Source organism: Zeus faber (assembly GCF_960531495.2).
Source record: "Zeus faber genome assembly, chromosome: 21".
Classification (NCBI taxonomy): Eukaryota; Metazoa; Chordata; class Actinopteri; order Zeiformes; family Zeidae; genus Zeus; species Zeus faber.
The window spans coordinates 16,251,145-16,265,048 of NC_137208.1; the positions used below are offsets into that span (position 1 = coordinate 16,251,145).

Consider the following 13,904-nt stretch of genomic DNA (forward strand, 5'->3'; position numbering starts at 1 on the left):
GACTTCATTATTTGTTATTTAGTCCAAACTTCACACCTGTCTATCAGCGAAACTATGATCAAAACTCTCTTTAATGTACATACTCTAGTCCTGGGATAAGGTTGTAAATGAAATAACCGTTATAACCATTAATGATGATATTACCGGGGGACCCCCCCCTAGAACCTCTTGGAGGACCCCTGGGGGGGCCCGGACCCTCTGTTGAGAAGCACTGGACTATTTGATTTGGTCATTTCTCCAAAACTATACTGACCCAGAAAACTTTTGCGTTGCTTTGATCACCGCCCGCAGAAAGACGCAACTTCGGGAGCCGTTGGACGTCACCGCAGTGAAGGAGCAGCTTGATATGGATCTGAACACAACCACATTTCTCTCCACGCAACACGTCCATGGACCACTTGTAAAATAGCTCTCTCGTTGAAATGAGAGGGGGGGAAACAAAAAAATCTGTTTTTATATGGAACCGTTCTCGTATTGTGTTGTGTTACCTGGCTCGTTCCTTACGTTTGAAGCGATTGCGGTTTTGGTGTAAAGCGCGCGCCCGCGCCGAGCCCCGACAGGGCGGCCATGTTGAGAGGCCGAGGGTGGAAACGGATGACCTCGGTAGCAGCGCCCGCCTCCACCACCGGCGGCACGTCCGCGCTGCCGAGGGGAAGGAAATGAAATGAGAACTACGGCGAACTACGTTTTTTCCATTGCTCGGAGGGGAAGATGGATCCGGTTGGGGAAAAAAAAGTCGAGCCGATCAAAACAAAGAGTTTTGGTCCGCGGTTTATAATGTAAAAGTGTCAAAATATATGTGAAATCTATATTCTATGTACAGCTACATTAGATATGTCCCCGTGTTTCGTCTCCATGTTTAAACATACTCAAGCAACAGCAGCGTGTTTTATTTTTTTTGTTTTCCCGCTCCACGGCATCGATCCAGTGTAGTTTGTGTGTGTGTGTGTGTGTGTGTGTGTGTGTGTGTGTGTGTGTGTGTGTGTGTGTGTGTGTATGCCACGCTGTGTGGTCAGTGTTTCTGCTGCAGCTACAGCAGCGTTGCGTCCTGGGCCGAACCACGGCCCTGCGTGGAGCTGAGTGCCGTTGATGTCCTGCCTCACCCTCGTCGCTCTCCTCCCCCTGGTTTCTCTGTCACTCAACATGTGGAGGGGAAAAAACAAACAAAAAATAAAAAATAAAACCAGAACCAGGCGGGTGACCTTATTTTGGACAGTTTCGGCCATGAATAAACAATGGCCACCAAGGAACAATAGAGATACTGTATGGACCAGGTCTTCACACTCCAAAAAAAAAACAAAAAAAAATTGTGACCGTCCTCCCCACACTCCGGACGTTTTTCCTCGACCATCTGTTGCTTGAGCCGTGGCCATGGGCGACGGCGGCGTGTTTGTCCCGTTCCACCGGGACGAGTAGGCCACACATTCGACTTTGAAGCCAGGACTTTCCTTTATTTCTGACGGCTGGGGGAAAAATAAAATAAAATAAAAAGAATAAAAGTTGTTTTCAGCTTTCAGCTCATTGATCCTGATCAGGAAATGAAGACATTTAAAAACTACTTTTGAAGATTTATTCCACATGGGGGCCGATACTTGTATGGAATTGCAAAACTGCATATCATGTATGTAATGTCACTTTTACATTGTAATAACTGATAAATTAATTGAAACCTGAAATAAAAAGCCAAAAGGCCAACTTTTTCCCAAGGAGTAAGACTGGGTTCAGTCCGGCACTACGAAATAAAATTCAAGGACTTTAAAGTGCTTTTAAGCACCTTTTCTTCAATTTCAAGGACTTCACGCAAAAAAACAAATATAATCCATTTTCAATGTGATTTTTATGAATTAAAATATAAGATGATCTTAGTCTCATTGTCGATTATTTATATTAGTCATCTCATTGTCATCTACTATTATTTCTACTACTATTTCATATGAGTCCATTTCCAACCATGCTGAATTACATGTACATTTTCCGGGCATCACCTGTCAAAATCGATTCTGAAAAATGTTATGCTCTGAATAACAAAACCCGGAGGAATATCTCAGGTTTTCAATGATCGAAAGTTTCAAGGACTTTTCAAGCAGTTCAACACAAAAGGGGCTGTTTAAGGTATTCCGATACTTACATTTCTGAGGATGAGATTCAAGCACTTCAAGCACCTAGAAAGAGGGGTTGGGGGCCTTAAGTCTCTGATGTCTGGAGGAGAATGTAAACATACAGGAAACGGGTGACTGATCAGGAAGCGACGACGCCGCACCCTTACTGTACCTGTGAAGGTAAAACATAAATCACGTCTAAAATGACGTCTAAGCCTGAACTGTCCATCATTCACTCCACTTCCTGTTCACCTTTCTACCTGGGAGTGTTTGAAGCCTTGTTTCTTGGTAAGTCTCCCAAATGAGTTGCGTTGTTTAGGCAAAATGCCAAAGCACGTTGACAAGGGGAGACATTGGGGTTATACAGTACAAACAACCAACAACATATAAAGATGAAATATTTATTATCTGAAACATACCTGGCAGCCATCCATGTTCATATCCATCTCTTAAGGGCGGTAAAAAAAACAGACCCCGGCACCGGCGGAAATCCCAACCGTACACTTCGCTTCACTTAAAAGAAAAACTAAAACGACTCCACTTGAAATACTTTGTCTTTACCTCTTCTCTCAAGTGTGGAGAAGTGGAAAGAGGCCGTTTGGGAAAACGATGGATGATTGATGTGCAGTTAACAGTGATGGTGGTTTACCCATAAAGTCATCAGATGTAGTGGGTGGTAGTGGGTCCAAACAATCAAAGCGAATGAGATTTGAGTGTGTAGAAGTTTTGCTGTGACTTATAAAAAAAAAAAAAAAAAAAAAAAGTCACGCAGGTCGGTTTCAGGTTGGTTTCTTGGGAGAGACAGAAACACACGAAACAAAGAGTGGTATAAAACAGTCATTACAATTATTTATTATAATGAACCATGAAAATAGCCAACCAGTGCAGTGTCTGTGAGTCTCTCTCCTCCACACAAACATACACTCACACAGAAAAATAAAAAAATAAAAATAGACAAAGTTGAAGAATCCAGGGGGGGGGGGGAGAGAGAGAGAGAGAGAGAAAAGGGGGAAAAAAAAAATCTTTTGCTACGGTCACGGAAAACATTCAGCTTTGCCAAGAGAGCGTTTTGTATTTACAACAATATTCCAAAAATGGGATGGGAGCGAATTGTACAAGCATAGAAAAGAAAAGAAGCTAATATTTACAATCTGTTCCTGGTGAAAGCTGGAGGTAACCACCTATACATTAAATTACACTTTCTACAAAGAACCATTGATATTCAAAAATAAACCGCTAACGTCCCAACTATAGGCAAGACCGTTTCGGTTACCTCACAAGATCACGGCACTCCTCACTCTGGTGCCGTGTGACCCCCCCCCCCCCTCTCGCTTTCCACCTTCAACTGGCGCACACACACACACACACACACACACACACACACACACACACACACACACACACACACACACACACACACACACACACACACACACACACACACACACACACTTCCAGAAAGGTCATTTTCTGAATCTCTGCAGTGGTGCAGTTATTTGCTGTTAGACAGGAATAAGAAAAATAACTTTCTTTTCTCTATACAAAAAGCTTTTCTCTTGTTGCTATAACAAGCCACTAGATAAAACAAACAAACGGTGTAGAAAGCAGAAGACCGACTAAAAGGAGGAAGTGGAAGGAGTAACTAACGGAGATGGGGGGGGGGGGGGTGTTAAGCTGGAATGTCCACTGATATAGAAAGTGCGGGCCTTACGCCAGGAGTCGGGATGAGACACAGAAAGGGCTTCTAAAAACCAAAAGGAGGCCAGAGAGAGGGTTATGAGCACCGGGGAATCGTCCATCTTCACTTGTTTTTCGTTGTGTTACGCAAAGTCTGAAGATTTCTTTCAAGGTCCTCTTTCGTAAATTTTCTGCCTTTATTTATTTAAAATTTTTTTTTTTTCCAAAAAAGTACCCTTAAATCCCACGTTCACCTGTTTTTCCATTGGCCATGTGTACAGAGACATAGAAAACATATCTACAGCTTATGTTACACGCGCTGCCAGAGCTCCTCTCACGCAGAGTTCAGGGGGTGGGTCAGTGCCACCCTGTGCCCAGGTACCCAGTACTGTGGAAGGGGGCGGAGGAGGCGGGGGCCCCACGAGTCCCACTGGGTAGCTGAGAGGCGGAGGGCGGGGCCTGGCCAGGCGGAGTCTGTTGGGGGGGCGGAGGGGGAGGGGGAGGCAGTCCTGTCTGCTGGTGCGGAGGGGGGTACGTTGACGCCGCCACCGAGGAGTTGGCGCCGGCGCCGGGATGCAGCAGAGCCGGCTGGAACCCCCCCAAGGTCTGGAAGTGGTGCGACGCCGCCTGCATGGGGGCGCCGGACGACGGGGCGGGAGGAGGTGGCGGAGGAGGCGGCGGAGGGGTGAGGGACAGGCGGGCGCCGCCGGCGGGGGGCGGCTGCTGCGGGTTCTGCGCCTGTGGGGGAGGTGGGGGAGGAGGGGCGGCGGTCAGCATGAGCTGGTGCTGCTGAATGGGGGCGGGCTGCAGGTTGACGTGCAGCAGGGTAGGGGCAGGCTGCGGGTGGGGCGGGGGCGGAGGGGGAGGCGGGGGGGCGGCGGCGGAGGCGGCGCTCTGGTAGTGCAAGTTGTGGGGCAGAGTCTGCATGAGGGGCTGGGCAGCCCCGGGGTAAGGGGTGGCGACGGCAGGCTTGAACCCCGGAAAGGGGCCCACCACCGGGGCGGCCGGGCCGGGGAAGTAGCCCGCCGAGGCAGGGGGCACGGGGGGAGGAGGGGGCGGCGGCGGCGGCGGCGGGGCGCTCTGGGCACCGTACGGGGGGAACGAGGCGGGGCCGCCCAGGGACTGGGGCGGCGGCTGCGCGGAGAACAGCACCCGCTGGCCGCGGAAGGGCGAGCCCTGCGGCTGCGGCTTGGGGGAGTGCAGCGACGGGCCGGGGTAGTGCACGGGGGAGGAGGGCAGGGGGGAGGCGTGCAGCTTGGTGGGGGTCAGGGGGGTCGGCTTGGGCTTGCTGGGCGGCTGTGCCACTGGGTTGGACGACCAGGGCGGAACGTCTGCTTCCTCTTCCTTGGAGGACCGAGCGGGGGCTGGTGGAACAGGACCGGGGGAGCACGGCTGGGGGGTGAGACAGCAGGTCAGTCCCCGAGTCAAACTACTGAGACGAGCTTTAGTCGTAAAGAGAAAACTCACCGCTGCAACCGGAGTGCTCTGAAGACCTGGAGATGGACAGTCAGTCACCGGGGCGTCGCCTTCCGTCTCCCCGTCTGCAACGTGAGGAAGTGGTCAAAAGGGAATAGAAGGAGAAGGCCGCAAACTTCCTGCGTGCTGTAATGGCGTCTCACCTGCGTCCTTGTCTTTGCTGAGCAGCAGCGCTCTGTGGTAGCTGCGTTCTCTGGCCTGTTCCACAGAGGTGGACGACGTCCTGAGGACAAACGTCGGCACAGTCAGCACCAAGTACGCTTGCCTCGCCTCATCTTTTACATCATACTGTATTATAATATCAGTGTTTCCCCTATAATTGTACGAGAACTCCCATCAGGCCGAAAAAATACCTTTTCAAACACCAAATAACGGCACTGTCCCCTTTTTTAACTCGGCTTTAGTCCATTTATGCTATTTAAACACATGTACAAACTAGGGATGTTAAAATGTGCAGAATAAACGACCGACCATCTCCGTGTCAACAGTGACATCGGGGGGGAGAAAAAAAAAAAAAAGAAAAAAGAAGTAATGGCCTCAAGATGTTCTAGAAACTTTTAGTTCCTTTCTGTTTTCCAAAATAGCCTATTCCAAACGTTCAAAATGAAAAACGAATGGCTTATTTTTCCGTGACACCGTGGCACCTCAACTGCTGCCACCGGGGCACGAGGGCACCATTGCCTCCACCCCGTCCGTCGTGCCATCTATATCTACATTTAATTTTTAAATTTAATGAGCTCAATACTGTGGCGACATCATGCGACAGCGGTGTCCCTGAGTCAGTTTAAATGACTGAAGTGAGATCGTATGGGCTGAAGGAGCGTCACAGGATGATGAGCTCGGTCAGCTCCATCCCTGCCCGAGCAAGCTTGCTGCCATGGCCGGATTTCTCCGCCACGAACAGGGTACCGGGCTACAACTCACAACTCATGATTGCTTTTGATAGAAAGCTATCCTTAAATTTTGGAATTTACTAGATAAAGACCAATCTTCACTTTTGGTTAGTGAAAACAGACTTCAGGAACAGGCTACAAGGAGAGCACTCGGGGGCCTGCGTGAAGATTTTAATAAATGGGCCATGGTGAAATATTTCTCCGAGCCAAGGAAGATAAAGTGCGTCAATGAATCATACACACTGTGTTCATATGCTAATGTTTTTCAAAGTTCATTGGTCACAGCTTATTATTATGCAATAAATGCAGCTTATGAAGTTATCCTCTCCTTGTGTTCATTTTGTTTTTAGTCTTGAATATACCGAGGCAACAAAAGTTTGAATGCAAATATAAATTGCAGACCGCCTGCTGCGCCATGTGACCCAAGCCGACCATGCCAATATGCCATGCCTCGTCTGTTCGGGGCTTTTTCGGTGCGTACCACCAAGCCTGAAAAAAATTCTAGGGTAAACACTGTATATTAATCTCATCTTTTATCTCATCACATTATCTGTTGTTCTATATTCTGCATGTTGGCATATGCCTACCATTGTCCCTCTCCCCCCTCCTTATCTCCCTTGTCTGAGGGGCTCTCGGTCTCCTCACTGGCCGGGGCTTCCTTTACGGAGACCGTGTTGATGGGGGTGGGAGCGGGGGGCGGTGGAGGCTCGCTGACAGGCTCCACAGCAACAGGAAAGGCCTCCATGGTCAGCAGTGGCAGAGTGGATACAGGAGAGCTACACTCAGTCTTGGAGCCGCTGCGGCGGGCCTCACGCTGCCGCTTCCTGTACTCCAGCAAGGACACCTGGGAAAACAGGATGATGTCATTGAAGAGCAGAAATGTCTCCGGTGGAGCCACTGGAGGGCAGCACTGGAATAGTTTATCATCAACACATGCTGAACTCAGAGCAACAGACAAACCTTTTTCTTCTGTGGAGGATTTTGTGCCGACCCTCCTCCATCCGCTGTGCCGTCTCCACTCAGCGAAAGGGAGAAGCCAAGGGAAGTCTGTTCCTCAGGACAGGGGTAGAAGAGCTGGCTAGGGCCCTCGCTGAATGGAGCTGCAGCGGCCCCGGCTCCTGCCATCGGCGCGGCCCCCGTGGGGGCGCCTGCCACTGCCAGGACTACTACCTCGGGCCGGAATGGAGTCGCCAAGGGCTCGAGGGTATGCGAGGGCGTGAGGTCTCTGAGGTTGGAGTTGACTGGAGAGAAGTTGAGTCCTGTGGGGCCGGTGGGGCCCCGCTCAGGGCTCTTCATCCAGCCTGGGAAGGAAGAGCACACCGGCTCCGTGGAGGAGGCCTCGCTGCCGCTTTCCACCACCACGCCGTCCGCCCTGTCCTCCCCACCGCAGTCCACGATCTCTGCTGGCAGCAGCTGGGGACTCATAGGAGGGGACATCTTCACCTCAGTCGGGGCCCCATCCAAGCTGGGGGCCCTGACACAGGGTGAGGACAGCAGCGAGGGGGGGCGATCAGCCTGAGAATTAGGAGATTAGGGATGATGAAGGAACCACAACGTTAATTTCAAGTTTGCATCCCATAAATAACTGCTGCCATCTTTCTCACTCACCTCCTGCGTGATTGGCCTGCGGGAGCCATCTGGTGAGCTGTCCACTGAAGTGTCGCTCTGTGAACAGAGGTACAGTCTTCAATTCAGTTCTCTTCCCAAATGAAGCCCAAAGACATGGCCTTCAACAACGGAAAAAAATTGCGGTGCCAGTAGATCTACAGTTTTTGCGATTTGCAGATTGCTTATCATAGGCATGTTGCGTACAACTCTTATTTGGTTGCAGTTTAAAAAACCAAACAAATCTTTTTGGTCTTACAATGTTACTGAAAAATAACTAACACTTGAAAAACTCGCAATCCTGGAGAGACAGGACTTACCTCCTGAAGGGCACTAAGTGTCTGTGTTGGGGTACTGGGCAAGGGCTCTGCATTGGTCTCCTCTGTACGGGGCCTTGGCGGCGTGGCCAGCAAAATGGGTGTCGTGGGAGTTTCCAATTGGTCAGTCCTGGTGGGCGTGGCACAAGGAGACCCGTAGGGTGTCGAGCCTTCGGACATACAGGCGTCTAATGGACTCAGCCGCCGCTTTTTCAGTGGCGTGGGCAACTCTGTTCGAAGGAAAACAGTAGGGTTCTGAAAAAGGTCTTAACTCCATAATTAAATTTTGAAAGAAGATTTACCAAGTCTCTAGAATGCAACATGGCAACTTTCTGCCTGATTGTAGCTATTTTACCTGGTAACAAGCAGGTGCCATTGTAGGGCAGAGGGCTGTCTGAGTCTCCATTGATGGAGGGGCTGAGAGGTACTTCGCTGGGCATCAGCAGACTGGGCTGCCTTGCTGGGCTAGTGGAGCCCTCCTCCTCCAGCGCCTGCTTCAGCCAACGCTGCAGGAAGATGGGGAGGGTGGGGTTATCCCACACAACTAAACAAAACCTGGACGAGAAACTCCATTCCTTCAACTAAACTGAATCTTGCTGTACCTTTTTACAGGAACCGGTGGTCTGTGGCATTTCCGGCAACTCTCGTGAGCGCCGCCGACCGGTGGGCACCCCTGGGGTGGTGGGACTACGGTTGGCCAGGAACGGTGAGGAGAAGCGGACGTAGTGTTTGGGGGTGCTGTACACCTGTGGCGAGCAGGCCATCCCTGGTAAGGCGTTGAGCTGTGTGGCGAGGACCTCGGGGTCACTGCTGATTCTGAGGGGCCTCTCTGGGACAGGCTCGGGGGTTTGAACGGGGCCTCGCTCCTGCTGCTTATCCCCCACCCACTCGCTCACAAAGTGCTGCTGCAGAAAGATACACATTAGAGAACAGTTAGCGACGTGATGACATTAAAGCAGTGTGGTCAGAAATAAGAATGTCACACAGAGACACTGTTGAGTAAAACAAGAACCTTTTTTGTTCTGAAGTTCTTGTGGCTGGAGCGATTTCTGTCAGGGGCGGGCGAGCTGCTGTGCGGAGGGCTGTCCTCTGGGAGCTGCAAGGCAAGAGCCTCTGGCTCTGGAACGCTGGGCGCTTCTCCCTCTGAGACCTCATTCATGAGGGGCTCAAGACACTCGGCCGGAGACTCAGGGGGCAAGTCGGAGCAGGTGCTGATGGTACGCGTTCGCCGCCGCTGCTGTCCGATGTGCGTGCGGTTCCTGGAGAAACTCTTCCTGTTCCTGGAGCCTTTGACCTTGGCTGGTTTCAGCCCTGGTTCCTCTTTTATCTCCAGCATCGGCTGAAAACAATGTACAGTGACACTTTGTTGAGTGTTATAAATTGAAGTGCAATGTCACAGCATTCAGAATGTACATTGTATTTTTTTTATTTTTATATATAATTATAGTTTTATCATCACGCATCTGGGTAGTAGATGAGTCATGCAAACACGGGACATTTTGTGCCTGGAGGGCAGATTTAACAGGCAGAGTCAGTTTTTTTTTCCTCTTGTTAATATGGTAAGTTCACCCCAAACCTCTTGAATCTTGATCTTGAAAATCAGCTCATTAAAACATAATTTTGTTCATTTTGGGAAGCATTTTATACCTTAGTTTAACCATTTTGGCTGGTACCAAAGCCAGAGCTTTGATCTTTCACTTTATATTTTAATAACAAAATCCCAAGTAATTAAATTACAACTTGAAGTATTTTTTTTTTTTTAAATCTTAACACAGCAAAAAGTGCCCGTATCTGCAGAATCACCAAGATACGTTATCATGCAGGACTATGTGTGTCAGGATAGTAGGTCTCTGTCACCTGCATGACAGCTGGAGAATCCGCCATCTCTGGGGTGGCAGGGGGCTCCTCCTTGAGGTCGCTGCGTCCCCCAATCTCAGACTTGCCGCCGATCCTTTCCAGGGCTTGCTCCCTGCGCTTCTCCCTCTTCTCCATCCTGGCAAAGGCTTGTAGGATGGCCTCCATCTTCCTCTCCTCACGTGTCTGCAGAGAGCAGAAGAAGTAGGGAGTAGAGCGGACGCATCAGCCTTAAAAGCATTACACTCTCAAACGGGCTGAGGCACAGAACTATTTAACATGTTATACAGGCCCATGGCAGAGAGAGGCAAGGATTTAAAAACAATAAAGCAGAATGAAGACAGAAGTGGCTAAAAAGACCTGACATTTTAACAGTGAAGAGGGGAAAAAGGCAAAAAGATCAAACCACAAGAGAAAAGAAAGTCATCATAAAATAGTACATACCCTTAAGTACCTGGAGTGTGGAAAATGTTTGTTGTGTACATGTCTATGCGTGTTTATGCCACAAAGATGGGGTGGGGATAGGCTGAATCATCCAAAAATAAACAATGTTCACCACATTTAGCCAAACACTGCACCCTACAAATGTTAAGATTCATGTCGGAACACATAGTCAACCAGCGTACAGCTGTGTGTTGATCTGGTTGCAGTTGGGTGTCTAGCAGGGACAGTTAGTGTGCCCACAATTTGACAAGGCACGACGCTGTGGGTGGGTTAGGTGGGCAGGGTGACATAAGTGAAATGGGTTCGGCTATGTGTGGGTCAAGTTTTACCTCCTTGTGTCTCACTCCCTTCCAGCTGGAGGCCCCCCCGACAGGCAGATGGGACTGCTCCACTGGGCAGGCCTGAATGGTTCAACGAAGAGACAGCCCAGTTTAGAAGACACATGAATACAGTAATATTGGACTGGGGCCTGTCTTGAGTTTTGGGGAACTTAGGAAAAAGATGAAATAATCGGCCTGAATTGATTATAACTGTGTCCTCACCAACATGCTACTGAATGCACCTACACAACAATACATTTATACTGGAGGGAATTTGGAGTTAGTTGATAAAGGACTTGGGTTATGGCTCATTATTGTTTGTATCATTAGAATATTATAGGCAAGATTCTAGTTTTCCACACAACCTTCACTATGGTAATCCCTGGATAGCCCATTTAGTCCAGGTACCAACCCACAAGCATTAGCACAAGTGAACCAAACTGACATCACTATGAAAATACAAGGATACATTTAATTGGAGGGTGAGATTCACACAATAGCAGTTTCCTTGTTTTTGGTAGTATGAAGCGTACTGTGACCAACACACCGCCACCCATGTCATCTTCCAGGACCATGTTGAGGCATGGCTAGAATTTACAACACCCACACACATGTTTTGCTATGACATCAGGGGCTTCTCAAGAGCCACATTATGGTGCAGTCAGCCTTTTGGATCTGAGACGATAAGTCCCTGGCAACACGGCCCTGTGCTCTGGCCCCTTCCATCCGTCTCCTTTCTGGCCCATTAGCAGAAATGTATGAGAGCCAAAGATGAGTCAGCACTTAGCACCTTGGGTCCATTGCGTGAAATGGAGCTGACTGCTGGGCAATTTTGTGTGTGTGTGTATGTGTGTGTGTGACCCCATTTCTGAGGGGACACTGGGCTCGTTGGCTCGTTAGGATAGTGTGTGTAGTTGACAGAGAGAGGTTGAACAAGTTAATGGCAATTTCAAACTCCCCGGTGTATTAACGGTGTGCGCTCTGCCAGAAATATGTTGTACATTAGGGATTGTTCTGGATGTGTGTGGCCCGATCAACCGCTTTTGTTCCCGCTGACAAGGGACGGCGTTTGGAACAGGGCCATTTCATTTGTTTGTCACGTATTTGAGGATAAAAACGAAGCTAACAAAATGAGGGGAAAATCCGACATCAGAAGATGAAGGACAAACAAAGCCTCAGCACCATGAGAACCATGTCAGGAGTGAAGGAGGACTCCATGACGGAGATATGTTTCGTTATATCACACACACACACACACACACACACACACACACACACACACACACACACACACACACACACACACACACACACACACACACACACACACACACACACACACACACCTAAAATAGACTGGTAAGACAGCAAAACAGTGATAGAGGCTTGATAGAAAGCGCTAGCGATGAGTGAGTCATGGAGCAACGGAGCTTCATGGAAGGGTGCAGAAACAGAGATGAGGACACCCATCCTCCGTCTAAACCCCGGCCGCCCATAGCAGACTAACAGCAAGTGGAAACTTGGAGCAGCAGGGCAGAGCTTAGTTTGGCTTTTGGGCACTGTTGCCAAGTGGCTGCATGACGAAAACAAAAACAAAAACAAACAAAAAAAGCTTTAGCCCCTAGCTTGGCACTTACCATCTTCCTCCTTCTCTCTGCAATCTGTTCCTCTGACTCCATCTCTACTTCATTGCTAACGGAGGTTTTGTCTTCTAGATCCTCAAATAATTCAGGATCCTGTAAGAGGAGGGGAGAGGGGGGATGGCTCTTTATCATTGCTGCTCAATCAGTCTGACTACAGACTAGACAGAGAGAGGCAGAAATGGTGGAGTAGGACAGGAGGAGGTAAGGAGTGTGTGCATGTGTGTAGTATCACTGGACTGAGCACTGGTGGATGCAGTGGCCACCTGTGCAACCAAATCAAAACACACCTGTAGAACAATAAATGCTCCTCTATTGTAAGGAAATCCAAAGTGATCCCGACAAATCACGTGCATAACTAAAGCACCAAGTTCATTACATTGTGGACCATAGTGCAACTCAACGTTTCCCCATTAACTTTCTAGGGGCCACGACGCTACTCTGCAACTACAGCATCATTTATCACTGCCCTGTTGAACACCATCTATAATGATGTCCCCCTTCCCCAAATTCCACCCAAAACTTTTTCTTCCCCTACCCGTAGATAGGCCTCATCAGCGAGTGCATGATTTCTAAATCAAAGTTTGGATTTGACAGGTAAACATACGTCAAACGTTACAAATGCCTGATGCCAGTGAACACTGAACTATGTAAAAAAATAATTATAAAAAATTAAGTCAGTGGTGATGAAATGATGCTGGATGCACAAAGGGCGTTGAGAGGGGAAAATGGGGGAACCGAAAAGATGTACAGTAACAAAATGTTTCTAACATTGAAAACCATGCAGAGAAAAGACAAAAGATACTGTACACAGTACTACATTAATTTGGGTCAATATAAATTCAGGCAAAATGTTCTACTAGAAGTCTAATGATGAAAAATGAGAAGAGGGGTGAGTCTGGGTGTGGAACGGAGCTGTACCTGGTTGTTTGAGATGGAGAGGCGGAGAGGGGAGAGTTTCCTCTGCTTGCTGTCGCCCAGGCCCTTGGCCTTTCCCTCACCGTCCAGGCCCATGTTCTGGTTCTGGCCGAGGGGATCGTCCCGGGCGGGGTCCTTGTCCTTACGCCCGCCCCCTCGGCGTCGGCTCCCAAACCCCAGGTTTTCGATGGGCTCCAGGTTGTGCTTCAGCACGGGACATTCTGGGTTGCCCTTGACACAGGCGCAGTCCACCTTGTATTTACTATATGAGGAGGGGGAATGAATGAATGAATAAATAAATAAATAAATAAACAAACAAACAAACAAGTTAATAAATAATCAGGAAAAACGATTCCCAGAGGAAGCATTGGAAATTTGAAATGGGGCCTTCTTTTCCAGCAACTCACCAGCTGCCGTAGTCAAAATCAAAGCCAATGGTGATCTCTGTACCCTTGGCGATGGGCCTCAATGAGTAGATGTATAAATGCAGCATGCCGTCCTCAATGACATGCCGTACCTGAGAGAGAGAAAACACAACACAACAGGGTTTGTTGAACATCAATTCAGGACAGATCCTGTACACCAGGCTTATTCAACTGCTGGCCCGTGCATCAATGCAGGTTGGCACTTTGAATGAGATAGAAGGGTTAGCGATAAACTG

The 13,904-nt window shown here is 48.9% G+C and overlaps 1 protein-coding gene across 9 annotated transcripts in view; it reads right to left on the minus strand.

Annotated features, from left to right (window-relative positions):
- Nucleotides 1–2,926: 2,926 nt before the first annotated feature.
- Nucleotides 2,927–13,904, minus strand: part of kmt2e (lysine (K)-specific methyltransferase 2E) — a 29,049-nt gene continuing 18,071 nt past the window's right edge. For 2 of the 9 annotated variants that reach the window (XM_080021976.1, XM_080021974.1), the window contains exons 11-25: nucleotides 13,651–13,760; nucleotides 13,247–13,505; nucleotides 12,323–12,421; nucleotides 10,695–10,766; nucleotides 9,925–10,107; nucleotides 9,080–9,406; nucleotides 8,670–8,969; nucleotides 8,423–8,573; nucleotides 8,071–8,297; nucleotides 7,754–7,810; nucleotides 7,106–7,660; nucleotides 6,733–6,989; nucleotides 5,396–5,475; nucleotides 5,244–5,317; nucleotides 2,927–5,168 (exon numbers count right to left, since the gene is read on the minus strand). In XM_080021976.1, the coding sequence (XP_079878102.1) occupies nucleotides 4,134–5,168; nucleotides 5,244–5,317; nucleotides 5,396–5,475; nucleotides 6,733–6,989; nucleotides 7,106–7,660; nucleotides 7,754–7,810; nucleotides 8,071–8,297; nucleotides 8,423–8,573; nucleotides 8,670–8,969; nucleotides 9,080–9,406; nucleotides 9,925–10,107; nucleotides 10,695–10,766; nucleotides 12,323–12,421; nucleotides 13,247–13,505; nucleotides 13,651–13,760 (3,786 nt within the window). In that variant the 3' untranslated portion in view covers nucleotides 2,927–4,133. Of the gene's footprint in view, nucleotides 5,169–5,243; nucleotides 5,318–5,395; nucleotides 5,476–6,732; nucleotides 6,990–7,105; nucleotides 7,661–7,753; nucleotides 7,811–8,070; nucleotides 8,298–8,422; nucleotides 8,574–8,669; nucleotides 8,973–9,079; nucleotides 9,407–9,924; nucleotides 10,108–10,694; nucleotides 10,767–12,322; nucleotides 12,422–13,246; nucleotides 13,506–13,650; nucleotides 13,761–13,904 lie in introns of all 9 variants that reach the window. The other 7 variants (XM_080021975.1, XM_080021973.1, XM_080021980.1 and 4 more) reach the window with 4 other exon arrangements.